Below are 16048 nucleotides of genomic sequence, written 5' to 3'. Positions count from 1 at the left end.
TTCTGAAGGAGATCAGCCCTGGGATTTCTTTGGAAGGAATGATGCTAAAGCTGAAACTCCAGTACTTTGGCCACCTCACGCGAAGAGTTGACTCATTGGAAAAGACTCTGATGCTGGGAGGGATTGAGGGCAGGAGGAGAAGGGGACAACAGAGGATGAGATGGCTGGATGGCATCACTGACTCGGTGGATGTGAGTCTGAGTGAACTCCGGGAGTTGGTGATGGACAGGAGGGCCTGGTGTGCTGCAATTCATGGGGTCGCAAAGAGTCGGACATGACTGAGCGACTGAACTGAACTGAACTGTTTGAAGGCAAGCTTCTATTCATTGGCGTGAAACCAGAACTCCCTGAACTTTAAACAAATGGTGAAGTAAAGTAGAGAAATGATGGGGCTTTCCAGCCATTTGACCCGTGTCTTAGTACTTAGCAACCTCAATAGGCCCTGACCTCAATAAGCCTGGAGTCACTCCATCTGAAATGCCACGTATACCAGAGTTCCTGTTCTGGATGCCACTTGTTGGGGTCCTTTAATGGACTGGTGTTCCAGAGTTGGCGATAAGAAAGTAAAAGAGAGAAAGAGGCTGATATTCCCTGGTTTATGCAGAGAACCAATAAAGCCCTTGACACAGGGCTTGCATCACCTATGAAGGCACCTGGCCCTCTCGAGGGGGTAAAGGCACAGAGCACCTTCTCGAGAGGGTCTTAGAAGCCCAGGCAGGAGAGTGAGCACGACGGATTTCTATGCTCCAGAGAATTAGCCGGAGAGAGAGAGACAGAGAAAGAGAGAGAGAGAGAGAAAGAAAGAAAGGAAGACACGGGGACCCAAGCTCTGATGGAGCAAAGGTGCTTTAATGATCTTTCTATGAGTATATATAGGCTGTTGTACAAGAAATTTCTTTCGACAGTGATAAAGATCAGAAAACCAAATGTACAGCAACCATTACCAAGGGAACAAGGGAATAATGGTCACAAGGTCAGGAGACAACCCATATCTCAAGAAAGGGGATGGAGACTAAGCAGTTTTGTCGCAAAGAGAATGTTTACTAAAGGAGATTCAAGCCTGTCTCACACAATGACCTCAGTTCCTGGGAGCAGCGTGCTGTTCCATTTTGATAAGGAACAAAGGACTTATGAGAAACAGAATGTAGGAATCCTCCTGTTAAACACTCCCTGACAGTTGCTCAGTTGTGGTCCAATTCTTTGCAACTCCATGGACTTCAGCCAGCTAGGCTCCTTCTGTCCATGGGATTTCCCAGGCAAGAATACTGGAGTGGGTTGCCATTACCTTCTCCAAGGGATCTTCCTAATCCAGGGATCCAACCTGCATCTCCTGTGTCTCCTGCATTGCAGGCAGAATTTTTACCTGTTGAGTCATGGGGGAAGTCGCTTTATAATGAGTATTATTTTTGTAACTAAGAAAACGAGTAAATGTTACTTTCATTGATTGCAAAAGAGTCTATCAGAAAAATGTAATTCTAAGCTGGTTGATCAACATATAACTCACAAATATATCTGCATTTTATGAGGTTTTTTATTGTAATAAATGATGCCCATAAAAAAGATACAAGTCTAAATGGCTGTGAAGAGAGTTGGTGAGCAATATCATGCCAAAAATGAGGAGGGGCTAACTCAATCTCAGAATCTTTGCTTCCTTTCTCTGAACTTTCAAATTTTTCTGAAGGTAGAGTTATTACTATCATATGGAAAAACAGATTTTAGATTACAGGACTTCTAATAAATATTTGATGACTTTCATATCATTCTACATTTTTCAGGCTACTTGTTGCTTTACTGCGTCTGCAGCCAAACAATAAAGTGTTTCAGGGATCCAAAGAGCTCTGAGATTCCTTAAGTGCTATCTGATAGTTTATTGTTAAATAGCAAAGCCTCAGCCTTCCTCAGCTCTCTTTTTTCCTTTTCTCTGTGTTCTTAGGTGCCGATATTAGAGAATTCAAAGTTCATAAGACCTTTGACATACAACTGGGAGATATAGTAGATGAAATACAGAGAAACAAGAAGCCTGTGGTGGCAGCTATCCAAAAGTTGGCTTTAGGAGGGGGACTGGAGCTGGCCCTGGGCTGTCACTATAGAATTGCCCATGCAGAGGTAAGAGAGGGGATCCATACAGGAATTTATGTAGGGAGCTTTTCTTTAAAGCAAGCATTAATGTTGTCGTAAGCGTAAGAGGTGATCACTGTAAATGGCTAGCTTACTGGTTGATAACGCTCAGGTATTTCTGGCACTGGGGTTCAGCTGTTATATACCAGTATAGGGGCACTGGTTGTTGAAATGTTGAATTATGTCCATTCTAGCTGATAAATAGCTGCTACCCTGAGCCTGTAACTGACCCTTCACTAGCCCTCGGCCCTCCCTGTGAACCACTAGCTAAAGGGGAACTCCTGTACAGTGCTATTGCCCACATCAAATTTCACTAAGCCACGCTTATACAGATGAAGTATTAAATATTTGGACATAACTTCTGAGTATGCATGTTTATTTAAATTTTCATTTCCTATCTCAAACATTTCAGTTTTGTGGTCTCATAATTATTAGTACTTAAGAAGACAAGTTCCTATTGAAAACAGCACACAACTAGTAAATACATTTATTTCTGAAAATAGATTTAATTTAGGTTATTAGACATATAGATTGAAGTTTGTGATGCCTGCCTTACAATAGTAATATTTTTATAAGTGATATATTTTCTGATAATAAAGGTAATATTCATCACTGTAATAGACTATAAAATATAATAAAGTCATCTTTATATTAAAGTCACCATAAACTCACAGTTCAGAAATAACTGCTATTAACATTTTATCTTTTTTCATTCTGATTCTTTTCCTGTGTAACATTTTTTCTTACATTTATTTTTCTTTGCAACCTTTCTTTAAAAAAAATCTATGGAATTTTACTGTACTTGTATTCTATTTTCTACTAATACCATATTTAAATTATTATTATATATTTTTTATCCATTCTACCATTGTCTACTATTTATTTACATTTAACATAATTACGGATGAGGAAGGACTTTGGCCACCTTTCTATTTGTTTTCTACATCTTATATTTCTTTTAATTCTTCAATTTCTCCATTAATACTTTTCTTTGTGTTAAATGGATAAGTTCTGGTAATGGATAAATGGATAAATTCTCTTATCGTTTCTTTTACTGTATATATTTTAGTTATTTTCTTAGTGGTGGTTGCCCTAGGGATTATAATTAACATCTTAATTTGCAATAAACTCGTTCAGATTCATACCAACTTAGGTTCAATAGTATGCAAAAAATTTGCTCCCTTACAGTTCTGTTACACACTTGCTTTATATTGTTATTGTCACAAATTATATCATTATACATTGCATGCCCATAAACATAAATATATTATTATTGCTTAATGTAATGGTCTTTTAGATCAGATGAGAAAAAAGAGGAATTACAAGCAAAAAATTAATTACATTAGTACTGTCTTTTAGATTTACCCATATAATTACCCTTTAACAGTATTCTTTATTCTTTCACATGGATTTAAGTTACCATCTAGTGTCTTTTCATTTTATGCTGAAGGATTTCTTGTATGGCAGATCTGCTAGCAACAATTTCAGTTTTTATTTATCTGAAAAATGTCTTAATTTGGCTTCATTTTTAAAGACTAATTTTGTTGGAAGTAGAATTATTGGTTGATAGTATTTTTCTTTCAGTACTTTGGACATGTCATCCCACTACCTTCTGGCCTCCATAGTTTCTGATGAGAAATTTACTGTTAATCTTATTGAAAATATTTCTTAAAAATATCATTTTAAATGGTTATATGATTTCCCCTCTTATACTGATAGATTCATAATTTATTTAACCTTTTCCCTTTGTTTTAATTTTTTTAATGCAACTTATAAATAAAGATGAGCTTCCCTGGTGGCTCAGAGGTAAAAGAATCTGCCTGCAATGCAGGAGCCTCAGGAGACTCTGGTTCAATCCCTGGGTCAGGAAGATCCCTTGGAGGAGGGGATGGCAACCCACTCTAGTATTCTTGCCTAGAGAATCTCATGGACAGAGGAGCCTGGCAGGCTATAGTCCATGGGGTCAAAAAGAGTCAGCTACGACTGAAGTAACTTAGTGTGCACACATGCATAAATAAAGACACATATCGTGTGTTCCTTTTTCTGTGTTCCTTATATCATGACCTTCTGAACACTGAATGCAGATCTAAGTTACACGCAATAATAAGTCAGGGAATGGGGATGACTAGTGGTGGGGAAAATGGTGATTAACAGCTAGGAAAGCCTCATGTGAGAGAGACTCAAACATTCCAGGTATATTGGAGCTGTTGGCATCACAGCTTGGATAAATGGCGGTCTGTATTTCAGTACCCTCCTCCTCCCATCCTTATACCTGGGAAATGACTAACAGAGCTTTGGCCACTTTTAAGACTAGGCAAGTCATGTGATTAAGGTCTCAAGCTCACCCTCTCATCTGAATTGAGTTGCTGCCTGACTTTCTTTCTTCCTACCTTTCTTCTTTCCTTCCTTCCTACCTTCCTTTCTATACTTCACTTACATATAATTCATATACCATATAATTCACTCATTTAAAATGTACGGTACAATAGTATATTAGTATATTCACAGAGTTATGCAGTGTATACCACAATTGACTTTAGAATATTTCATTGCTCCCCAAAGAAACTTCACACTGTTTAGGAGTAACCCACCGTTTCCCTCTCCCCCAGTCCCAGCAACCACTAATCTATTTTCTGTCTATATGGATTTGCCTATTCTAGACATTTCATGAAAATGGAACCATAAAATATATTGTCTGTTTTTTTCCACTCAGCATTATTTTTTTCATTGTAGCATGTCATTAGTATTTCATTCCTTCCCATGACTGAATATTTCTTTTTATGGATATACCATATTTTCTTTATCCATTTATTACTTGATGGGCATTTGGATGGTTTCTCCTTTCTTGGATTTATAAACAATGATGCTATGAAAATTTTCGCACAAGTGTTTTTTTGTGGGCATGTTTTCATTTCTTTGGGTTATGTATATAGGAGTGGAATAGCTGGGTTGTTGTTGTTCAGTTGCTAAGTCATATCTGACTCTTTGTGACCCCGTGGATTGCAGCACACCAGGCTTCTCTGTCCTTCACTATCTCCCAGAGTTTGCTCAAACTCATGTCCATTGAATCGGTGGTGTCATCCAGGCTTCTCATCCTCTGTCACCCACTTCTCCCCCTGCCCTCAATCTTTCCCTGTATCAGGGTCTTTTCCAATAAATTGGCTCTTCATATCAGTTGGCCAAAGTACTGAAGCCTCAACTTCAGCATCAGTCCTTCTAATGAATATTTAGGGTTGATTTCCTTTAGGATTGACTGGTTTGATCTCCTTGCTGTCCAAGAGACTCTCAAGAGTCTTCTCCAGCACCACAATTTGAAAGCATTAGTTCTTCAGAGCTCATCCTTCTTTATGGTCCAACTCTCACATCTGTACATGACTACTGAAAAAACCACATCTTTGACTAGATGAATCTTTGTAGGCAAAGTGATGTCTCTGCTTTTTAATACACAATCTAGGTTTGTCATAGCTTTTCTTCCAAGGAGCAAGTGTCTTTTAATTTCATGGCTGAAGTCATCATCTGCAGTTATTTTGGAGCCCAAGAGAATAAAATCCACCACTGTTTCTACTTTTCCCCTATCAGCCTTGAAGGGATGGGATCAGCTGGGTCATATGGAAACTCTATGGTTAATCTTTGAGAAACTGCCAAATTGTTTTCCAAAGTGACTGTGGCATTTTACATTCCCACCAGCAATGTATGAGAGTTTTGTATTCTCCACATCCTCTCTAAAACTTGTTATTGTCTGTCTTTTTTTTTTATTCCAGCCATCCTAGTGGTTATGAAGTGGTGTCTTGTAGTTTTGATTTGTATTTCCATGATGGCTAATGATATCGCACATCTTTTCACGTGCTTATTAGCCATTTGTATCTTTTTGGAGAAATGTCTCTTCAGATGCTTTGCCCATTTTAATTGGATCATTTATGTTTTTATTATTGAGTTTTAAAAGTTCTTTATATATTCCAGACATATGATTAGAAAATATTCTCTCCCAATTTTTGGATTGTATTTGTAATTTCTTGGCTGCTTGGCTCTTTCAGGGCTCCATAGAGCTGTTTCTGGAGATTATTATTTGGGTTGGCTGAGACAGGTCATAATAGAGTCAGAGAAAAAAATGTATAAGGAGCTAGGGATGTGTTTCAACATGAAGACTTAGTGATGGCACAGTTCTGTTTATGCTGTTAATTAAAGGAGAGGGTATACACTGATTTCCTCTGTAGAAACTTTCACTGAATTCTGTGCAACGTTTTTGAGGGTGTGAGAAACCCAAGGGAATGCTTGCCTTGACTCTGAATGTGTCATCTCATTCTAATGACCTTTATGCCTTCAATCTTTGATAGGCTCAAGTTGGCTTCCCAGAAGTCACACTAGGAATCCTTCCTGGTGCAAGAGGAACCCAGCTTCTCCCCAGACTTGTTGGAGTGCCTGCTGCACTTGACTTGATTATCTCAGGTGAGTACTAACTCTGCCAATGGCAGCCTGGATCAATGTGAGGAAATAGACAAGGATTTAGAAACATTCTGGCTTGATAGTCTTCTACCCATGTAATGTTAAGAGGATACTTTAACTTCTTTGATGTCAGTTTTCTCATCTGTAAAATGGAAAGAATATCTTTCCTGAGAGCTTCTCAAAAGTTACCATTATTAGAGAAATGCAAATCAAAATCACAATGAGGTACCATTTCACGCCAGTCAGAATGGCTGCAATCCAAAAGTCTACAAGCAATAAATGCTGGAGAGGATGTGGAGAAAAGGGAACCCTCTTACACTGTTGGTGGGAATGCAAACTAGTACAGCCACTATGGAGAACAGTGTGGAGATTCCTTAAAAAATTGGAAATAGAACTGCCATACGATCTAGCAATCCCACTGCTGGGCATACACACTGAGGAAACCAGAATTGAAAGAGACACGTGTACCCCAATGTTCATTGCAGCCTTGTTTATAATAGCCAGGACATGGAACCAACCTAGATGTTCATCAGCAGATGAATGAATAAGAAACCTGTGGTACATATACACAATGGAGTATTACTCAGCCATTAAAAAGAATACATTTGGATCAGTTCTAATGAAGTGGATGAAACTGGAGCCTATTATACAGGGTGAAGTAAGCCAGAAAGAAAAACACCAATACAGTATACTAATGCATATATATGGAATTTAGAAAGATGGTAATGATAACCTTGTATGCGAGATAGCAAAAGAGACACAGATGTATAGAACAGTCTTTTGGACTCTGTGGGAGAGGGAGGGGGAGATGATTTGGGAGAATGGCATTGAAACATGTATAATATCATATAAGAAACGAATCGCCAGTCCAGGTTCGATGCAGGATACAGGAAGCTTGGGGCTGGTGCACTGGGATGACCCAGAGGGATGGTATGGGGAGGGAGGTGGGAGGGGGGTTCAGGATTTACCAGCTGAGCCACTAAAGAAGCCCTTAGAGACCCTGCATTTACCAAATATTAAAAGACATAAAAGATATTTCCAGTTGAAGTAAGGTTGGAAGATAGTGCATGCATCACTGTTTACTCCAAACAGAAATAATGTGAGACCTTGAGTCAATTACTTTACCTCTCTGTGCCTTAGTTTCCTCATAAATGTATATAACAGCAGTGCTTACCATATGGTGATATGATGAAGATCAGATGCATTAATGAATACAGTGTTCTTAGAACAGTCCTAGACATGGTAATACATGTTAGCTATATATTATTATTCCTACATCTGACTTTCTAGTAAAAGAGGAGGATTGAGTAAAAATAAGATGAACATCTTGATAACAGACTGTATCCCACGGAATAGGCAATAAAAAAAGCACAAGCTTTAGAATTAAAGACCTGAGCTTGAATCCCAGCTGTGCTGCATATGAACATGTATGCTTTGTACAAGTTCAGTTTTATTTACTCATGCAATAGCTGTTTAATTTTTTTCTCATGTGTTGGGCCCTGTTGCAGGCAGTGGACCTATAGCAGCAAATCAGACCTACCAAAACTCCTGCCCTTATAGAGATTATGTATAGAAAACAACAACAATAAGAATACTTATCATTATTGTATTTCATCTGTTCAAAAATGCACAGTGGTATCCACATCTTTGAACTCAAGATGCCTCTTACATTCACTGGAGTCATGGTTTGATTGGCAGTGTTTTTTCTCCCCTTGTTTCTGTGGGTCAGTAATTTTGGAACAGCTTAGTTGAGTTCTAGCTCCAGGGTTCTCTTGAGATTGTAGCCGAGACACTGAGTGGGGCCACAGTCATCTGAAAAGTTGAATGGGGCTGGAGGATCTACTTCTGGGATGGCTCAGTCACATGGATGGCTGGTTCCTGTTGACTGTGGAAGAAGGCTTCATTTTCTTTCCACGTGGGCCTCTCCCTAGAGTTTCCTGTATCTCCTCACAACATGGAACCTGGCTTCCTCTAGAGTAACTGGTCCAAGAGGGGGCAAGGCAAAGACTGCAGTGTCTTCTATGACCTAGTGTTGGAGTTCCATGCCATTTTTTCTGAAGTATCCTATTGATTATATGAGTCTTTCCTATTCAGCCTGTGAGGGGAGCTTAAATACCCAGAGGTCAAACCATGGCAGGTCACTTTGGTGACCAGCTACCATGCTGTGTACTCTTACTAAACGCCATGGCTACCTACTATGTAAGTAGTATATCTGGTCGATTAGATGGAGACAAGTGCTGAGGAGAAAACATAAAGCAGAAAAGGGAAATGTGAAATGATAGGCTGGGGGTGGGTAAAATTGTATAGGTAGGATAGCTAGGAAAGGCTTTCCTACAAAATGAATGAGTGAAGACCCGAGGGATGGAAGAAGCTTGTTTTGCCAATATCTAGTGGAAGATATTTCACATGGAGAAAATAGCAAATACCAAGCCCTGAGGTAAGCCTTACTCGGAAATTTCAAAGAATAGCAAGAAGGTCAATGAAGCTAGAGTGAGGTGAGTAAGGGAGAGAGTAGTTGGGGGTGAAGTCACATCCTATTGGGCCTTGAAGATTATAGAGAGAACTTTGACTTTTCTGCCGAATGAGGTAGAAAAGCGTTGGAGTATTTTGAGCAGAAGAGTAACATGCTGTCACTTATGTGTTTTACAAGATCACTCTGGCTATTGAAAATATACTGATGGGAGGTTAGGGCAAAAATAGGAAGACTGGTTAGAAGGCTGCTTTAATAATCCAAGGGAGCCATGATGGAAATGTAGACCTGAGTGGTAACAATGTAAATAGTGAGACATGGTCAAATTCTGGATATATTTTGAGCCAACCAGGATTTTGTGACATATCAAATGTAGAGGTGAGAGAAAGGGGAGAGAAGAATGATTTAAATGGCCTGAGCGGCTGGAAGGATGGTGCCATTACCAAAACGGGGATTTCTGTTGTAGAACAGGTTGTAGGCAAGAATTGCAAGAACTTAGTTTGGACGTGTGAAGTTTGACATCCAAGTGGAGTTGTCAAGTAGACAGTTGGATAGACTGGCCTGGAATTTAGAAGCAAGATTGTCTGAACTCGTCTTGGTCTTCATTTTTTCATCAGTAAAACAACCACATAGTTGTTCTAAGTAATAATGAAATTACATGACATGCTTCTGGTAGAGTACCTGTCACCTAGGAGATATTTTATAAATGGTAACTATGGTAGGCATAACAATGCCCCTCTCCAAGATGTTCACATCCTAATCCCTAGAACTTGTGAATATATTACCTTATGTTCAAAAGGGACCTTGCGAATGTGATTAAATTAAGAGTCTTAAGATGTGAGATTATTCTGGATTTTCTAGGTGGGCCCAGCTTATCTCAAGGGTCCTCAGAAGTGGAAGGAGAGAGGTCAGAGAGGAAAGAAGATGGTACAAATTGGCTTTGAAGATGGAGGAAGAGAAGAATAAATGTGGGCAGCCTTCAGAGACTAGAAAAGCCACGGAAATGGATTCTCTCTCCTAGCCTCTGGAAGGAGCACAGTTTGCTGACCTATTTTAGATTCCTGATGTCTTGCTTCTGGAAAACATTCTTCTGAGAAAGGATGCTAAAAAAAAAAAGTTGTTACTGGAAGTTGAAGATTCCCTACTGATGTTAATGGGGAAAAACACCAGCTTTGTAGGCACTGCCCTGTAGGAAATTAATATGTAAATAAATTTAGATTAAATTAGTGAGTAAATAGCTAACCTATTCTGTTCTTCTGAAAACCATGAGAGAGGTAATTCTGGAAAAGTGGATCAATTACAACAACTGCTGCTTCTCCACGATTTCCCTAAAATGCCATCTGAAAACAACTGAATCTTTAGCAGTAACCACAAAAGACGTGCTTGGGCACATTGCAGTTCATCCCTGATGTTTTCCATCCGTTCAGATGTGGAGAACTACAAGTGCCTTGCCCTTCCTTCTGCTGCTGTTTTCTAGGTCCAATCTCCCTTGGTCACTGAAGCGCACCCAGGGTACTGGGGAAGAAACTGCAAGTGACATCTTTATCCTGTCAGCCTTTCAGATTTAATTAGGTCCAGGTGGGTTTTCTCTGTATTCAAACAAGATGTTAAGGGCAAGTTTTAGTACCCAGGGCTCCCAGTCACCAGAAATACATATGAGCAAACATTATTTCATGACTAAGACAAACTAACAGACAAAACCTTTAAAATTCAACCTAAAATCTATGAAAATATTCTATGACATTAGAAAAATGAAACATAAATGTGAGTCTGTTGAAACAGATTAAAGAAAAGAAAAAGGTTAGCAAACTCACAATATTCTGAATTAGAAAAGAAAATATATTATTTATTAAATAAAAAACCTGTTTAAAATCAATATGTTAGCCAAAATAATTTTTGAAGCATTAAAAAAAGGATGCAATAGAACAGACTACTGAATCAGCAACATGGAGGATAGAGACCCACTTATAGAATTCAGAAGAATTTTTTTAAAAGATACATGAAATGTAAATGAAGGCAGCAGACATGGAAGGTCTCTAACAGAGGTCTCTGCTACGAATAATAAATGCTTCCAGAGCACAAGCAAAAATGGGAGAAGCAATAATCAAAGGGAAAAAGGGAAGAAACTCTTCAGATACATAAAAGAATCAGAGATTGTATTTTAGCAGGCACACCATTTTCCTGGAAAATCTGATGAAATTCAATGCCTTGTGTTTTGATAAAGATTTTAAACTTTCAGTAAATAGAATCCTGCAAGTTTCCAAAGGATAAAAACAAAATACAACAAAAGGTTACTCTCAAAGTAGCTAAAATCACACCAGCCACAAATAAATTCTAAATGTATGGATTCATATACTAAGATGATACATGGTCTTTAAATATGGTCCAAATCAGGAGTTGTTAAAGTGTGACCCACAGACTCCTAGGTGTACCTAAGACCATTGTGTTGGGTACAGGGGGCTGCAGGGGAGGCAGTCCTTGAAGTCAGAACTGGTTTCATAATAATAAGAGGTTATTTTATGCCATGTGGTATCAAAACAGATTGAATGAAGAAGCAGAAATGAAAACCCAGCTATCTTCTATTAAACCAGAAATTAAAGAAATTAAAAAAAATGTAAAACAATGACACTCTTCTCACTAAATTCTTAAAGTAGGATTATGTGCATAAAATTATTTATGTTTATATGTAATAGGTCTATCATGATTATTTTAAAGTGATTTAATAAAGGCACATTTAAAAATTCTCAGTTATAACTTCTAATATAGTAAATATTGATAGAAATAACCCACATAAACAAAAGCTCTTTAGATTATTCCATAATTTTTAAGAGTACAAAGGGGTCCTAAGACTGAAAATTTTGAGAACTGCTAATCAAAACACTTGTGCTTTGACACAGAAACCACAATACAGAACTGTGCACACATGGTCCAAATTAGAAAATAATGTGAGTCTATATTATTGCTAATATATCATTCAGTTCAGTTCAGTTCAGTCGCTCAGTTGTCTCCGACTCTTTGCAACCCCATGAATCGCAGCACGCCAGGCCTCCCCGTCCGTTACCAACTCCCGGAGTTCACTCAAACTCAAGTCCATCGAGCTGGTGATGCCATCCAGCCATCTCATCCTCTGTCGTCCCCTTCTCCTCCTGTCCCCAATCCCTCCCAGCATCAGAGTCTTTTCCAATGAGTCAACTCTCGCATGAGGTGGCCAAAGTACTGGAGTCTCAGCTTTAGCATCATTCCTTCCAAAGAAATCCCAGGGCTGATCTCTTTCAGAATGGACTGGTTGGATCTCCTTGCAGTCCAAGGGACTCTCAAGAGTCTTCTCAACACCACAGTTCAAAAGCATCAATTCTTCCACACTCAGTTTTCTTTACAGTTCAACTCTCACATCCATACATGACTACTGGAAAAACCATAGCCTTGACTAGATGGACCTTTGTTGGCAAAGTAATGTCTCTGCTTTTGAATATGCTATCCAGGTTGGTCATAACTTTCCTTCCAAGGAGTAAGCATCTTTTAATTTCATGGCTGCAATCACCATCTGCAGTGATTTTGGAGCCCCCCAAAATAAAGTCTGATACTGTTTCCACTGTTTCCCCATCTATTTCCCATGAAGTAATGGGACCAGATGCCATGATCTTAGTTTTCTGAATGTTGAGCTTCACTCTCCTTTTTCACTTTCATCAAGAGGCTTTTTAGTTTCTCTTAACTTTCTGCCATAAGGGTGGTGTCATCTGCATATCTGAGGTTATTGATATTTCTCCTGGAAATCTAACATATAATTTATATAGTTACTAATATATAATTTAGACCAAAGTCTAAAATGGCTTTTTTTTTGCCTTTAAATAAGGAGGTGTTATAAATTCTGTAGAGCTTGAAAGGGGAGTTAGGAAAACTAAATTTCTTGTCTTCGGTAAAATAGATTAGAAATCGCTTTAATTTACAATGTTGGGTAACTGCAATTTTAAGAATGTGAACTGTTCTAAGTCCCTAATGCAGAATTCACAAGAGAATGCTTACAGTCAACCCAACATACTACAGAAATTCAAAGCACACAAGAGGGTTCATTCTGCAAAGGGCAAAATAGAAAGGAAGCAGAGAAGCATAAAATATGGTGGGAATTCATAACAGTGTGAAATGAGTCTGTGAATTCTAAGGTTTATGTTGACAGAAATTAAAGCATTTGGAGGAATACTGAGGAATTGTGTGTTCCTGCTTTCAGTATTAAGCCTGAAATGCAAGGATATCTTGAAGGAAATCAGGAAGGAACCTGGCTTCTTTGACAAAAAGCAAAAAAGTGATCTAGGATTCACTTTTTTCAAAACACTGCTGCTTATAGAAATATCACTATTTTTAACATGATGAAGAGAAGAGGTAAAAGCAGTAAGAATATGATGGATTTTGATTTGCACAGAAAAGGTCACAATGAATGAGAAGAATGCTAATATTAGAATCATCCTGTGTTTTTAAGTAGTCTGTATAATTTTAGGGGGACTTTAAAATGGCATCTGGCAAGGGTTCTGTGTAGAAATTTTTTTCTGAACGTTGGAAAAGAAGCCACAAAGGAAACTGGAGAAAAAAAAATGAGATTACCTGGCTTGGAGAAGTCTCAACTTCAAGTTGCCCCAGTCTCTTTGTAGTAGATCAAGGCTTGGCTCTCATTAGATTGAACAGTGGTTATTGTCTACACTCAGAGCAGCATAAGAAAGAACAAGTTCAAATCTCAGCATGAGCATTCGGGTTGGATATACAGAGCTGTCTCTTCAGATCCTTGAAACAGAATAAAAGTACCTGAAATCTCATTGACTCCATACAAACAGTAGCAGTACTCCCAACTTTTGTGAAATCCAGGTCAGAAGAAATCATTACAGCTGAAGGAATTTTCAGTCCATCCTGTGGGTATCTCTTGTCTCTGCTGTTCAGTTGCCCCAAAGATCCTTTTAGTAGCTGCATTTTCATATTCCATTCTATGTCTCTTTGGGCCCCTTAATGTGGGGAGTCTGATTTGCTCATCCCTCACTTAAGTGGTTTTATACCTGGGAGACTTCACCCTTGAAGCCACTTACCCACTCCTCCCTGTCCTCCTCACCCCAGGAGGAGATCTGGAGGCCTACCTTCAGAGGCATTTCCAGCAGACTGCCCAAATATTGCTGTTACAGAGTGACCCCTGCCCAAAATCATTGAATTGTCTATCTGATCAAGAAAACCCATTGGTAGCTCGCTGAAGCACTAATAAGAACCAGGAATGAAGGGTTTGCTTTGGAGATGGCATCCACCAACACTCTGAAAGAGCAGCAAAGACTGTGGAGGAGTTGTGCCTGCAAGACTGATTTGGTGCTTGCTCTTCAGAAGCCCAAGGTGGTGCTAGTGGTAAAGAACCCACCTGCCAATGCAGGAGACACAAGAGATGCAGGTTCGATTCCTGGGTTGGGAAGATCCTCTAGAGAAGAACGTGGCAACCCACTCCAGTATTCTTGCCTGGAGAATCCCATGAACAGACGAGCCTGGCCTACAACCTACAGTCCATGGGGTCGCAAAGAGTTGGATACAGCTGAAGCAAGTTAGCTTGCACAAACACTTCAGAAGCACAGATGATGCTGGCAAGCGAGCTGTGTGTCACTGTCTCTCCTTCTGCCCTTGTGTTGAGGAATGCTTATATTCCTTAACGTCCTACTTCAGAGTATGCAGATCAAATTACATATTTATACCCGTTGAGGAACTTGAGAGTGATGATAACCCTCATCAAATTCCTGTAAGCCCTGAGAGCTTCCAATCTATTATTAAACCAGAGGCTGCCAGTGCCACCTCTGGACAGGAGGTCCTCCTGGCACCACCATCTCCACCAGCTGTTGTTTACTTCAGCTGAAAACCATCAATTAAGCCCTCCATTTGTCCAGTTTGGGATTATGGGCCACATCCTGATGCCAGGTCTGAAGAAACAATTGTCTGATCATCTCTACTTCTTTTTTACATTCCTTTTTGGTTCCAAAGCTCACATATTAGCAATTTCACAAACTAAGGAAGGAGTTGAGATGCTGGGTAGCCAAAATACGCAAAGGTCCATCCTATTTTCCTGTGATATTTTGATTATATCTTATACAATATCAACTTAATAATGCTTTCCCACAGTCAATCCAACTATATTTACGTTTGAGGACTCTTCATAATCAGTGGCAACACTTGGTATATGTTAGTATAAGAACAGATAGTACTACAACTGCTCTTTTCTTACTACCTTTATTATTTTTTAACTGTATTATTATAAAGACTCAATCCTCTTATATGTTGTATAGAGATTTAAAATTTATAAAGTGCTTCTATGGAGATTTAAAGAATAAAAGGAAAATGTTTTATTTTCACTTAATATTCATAATTACTCAGGTAAGCATAATTATTGTCATTTACCAATGAAGAAATTATGGTTCTAGTATAGCTCACACAAATAGTATAGGTAGAGTTGGAAATTGAATCCAAGTTTTCCGATTACCTCTGCAGTAATTTTCCCTGTAACAATCAGTGTAGTGCTTATTTATTTTGTAATAGATGTTTATCTAGGACAAATGAACTTCCTACTAGAGAGAATGGTGCTTTTGCTTTAATCTCACATTGTTCTGTTTTATTTTGTTTTCTTTTAGGAAGACATATTTCAGCAAATGAAGCACTTAAGCTGGGTATTATAGATAAAATTGTGAACTCAGACCCAATTGAAGAATCGATCAAATTTGCCCAGAGAATTTCAGGTAAGAAGATAATAATAAAACTAGCACAAGTTTGGAAATAAGTTAAATGTCCATCTTAATATGGTACTCCTTAAATATTTTATGGCATGTCCAAACAGAATATGATACAGATTTAAAATGAAAGAGAAGGCCTCCCTGGTGGTTAAGTGGTAAAGAATCTGCCTGCCAATGCAGGAGACATGGGTTCAATCCTGGTCCAGGAAGATCCCACATGCCGTGCCGCAGGGCGACTAAGCCTATATACCAAAAAAAAAAAAAAAATGGCTTTCTGTGA

The 16048-nt window shown here is 38.7% G+C and overlaps 1 protein-coding gene across 1 annotated transcript in view; it reads left to right on the top strand.

Moving 5' to 3' along the window:
* Positions 1–16048, top strand: part of EHHADH (enoyl-CoA, hydratase/3-hydroxyacyl CoA dehydrogenase) — a 55259-nt gene that overhangs the window by 14591 nt on the left and 24620 nt on the right. Inside the window, exons 3-5 of the mRNA XM_010853866.1 lie at positions 1934–2106; positions 6453–6564; positions 15670–15774. Coding sequence (XP_010852168.1) covers positions 1934–2106; positions 6453–6564; positions 15670–15774 — 390 coding nt within the window. The remainder of the gene's footprint in view (positions 1–1933; positions 2107–6452; positions 6565–15669; positions 15775–16048) is intronic.

The sequence above is a fragment of the Bison bison genome, unplaced genomic scaffold (assembly GCF_000754665.1).
Source record: "Bison bison bison isolate TAMUID 2011002044 unplaced genomic scaffold, Bison_UMD1.0 scf7180017864333, whole genome shotgun sequence".
NCBI lineage: Eukaryota > Metazoa > Chordata > Mammalia > Artiodactyla > Bovidae > Bison > Bison bison.
Note: the sequence above shows the minus strand (reverse complement) of the source record. Positions and strands in the feature narration are given on the sequence as shown.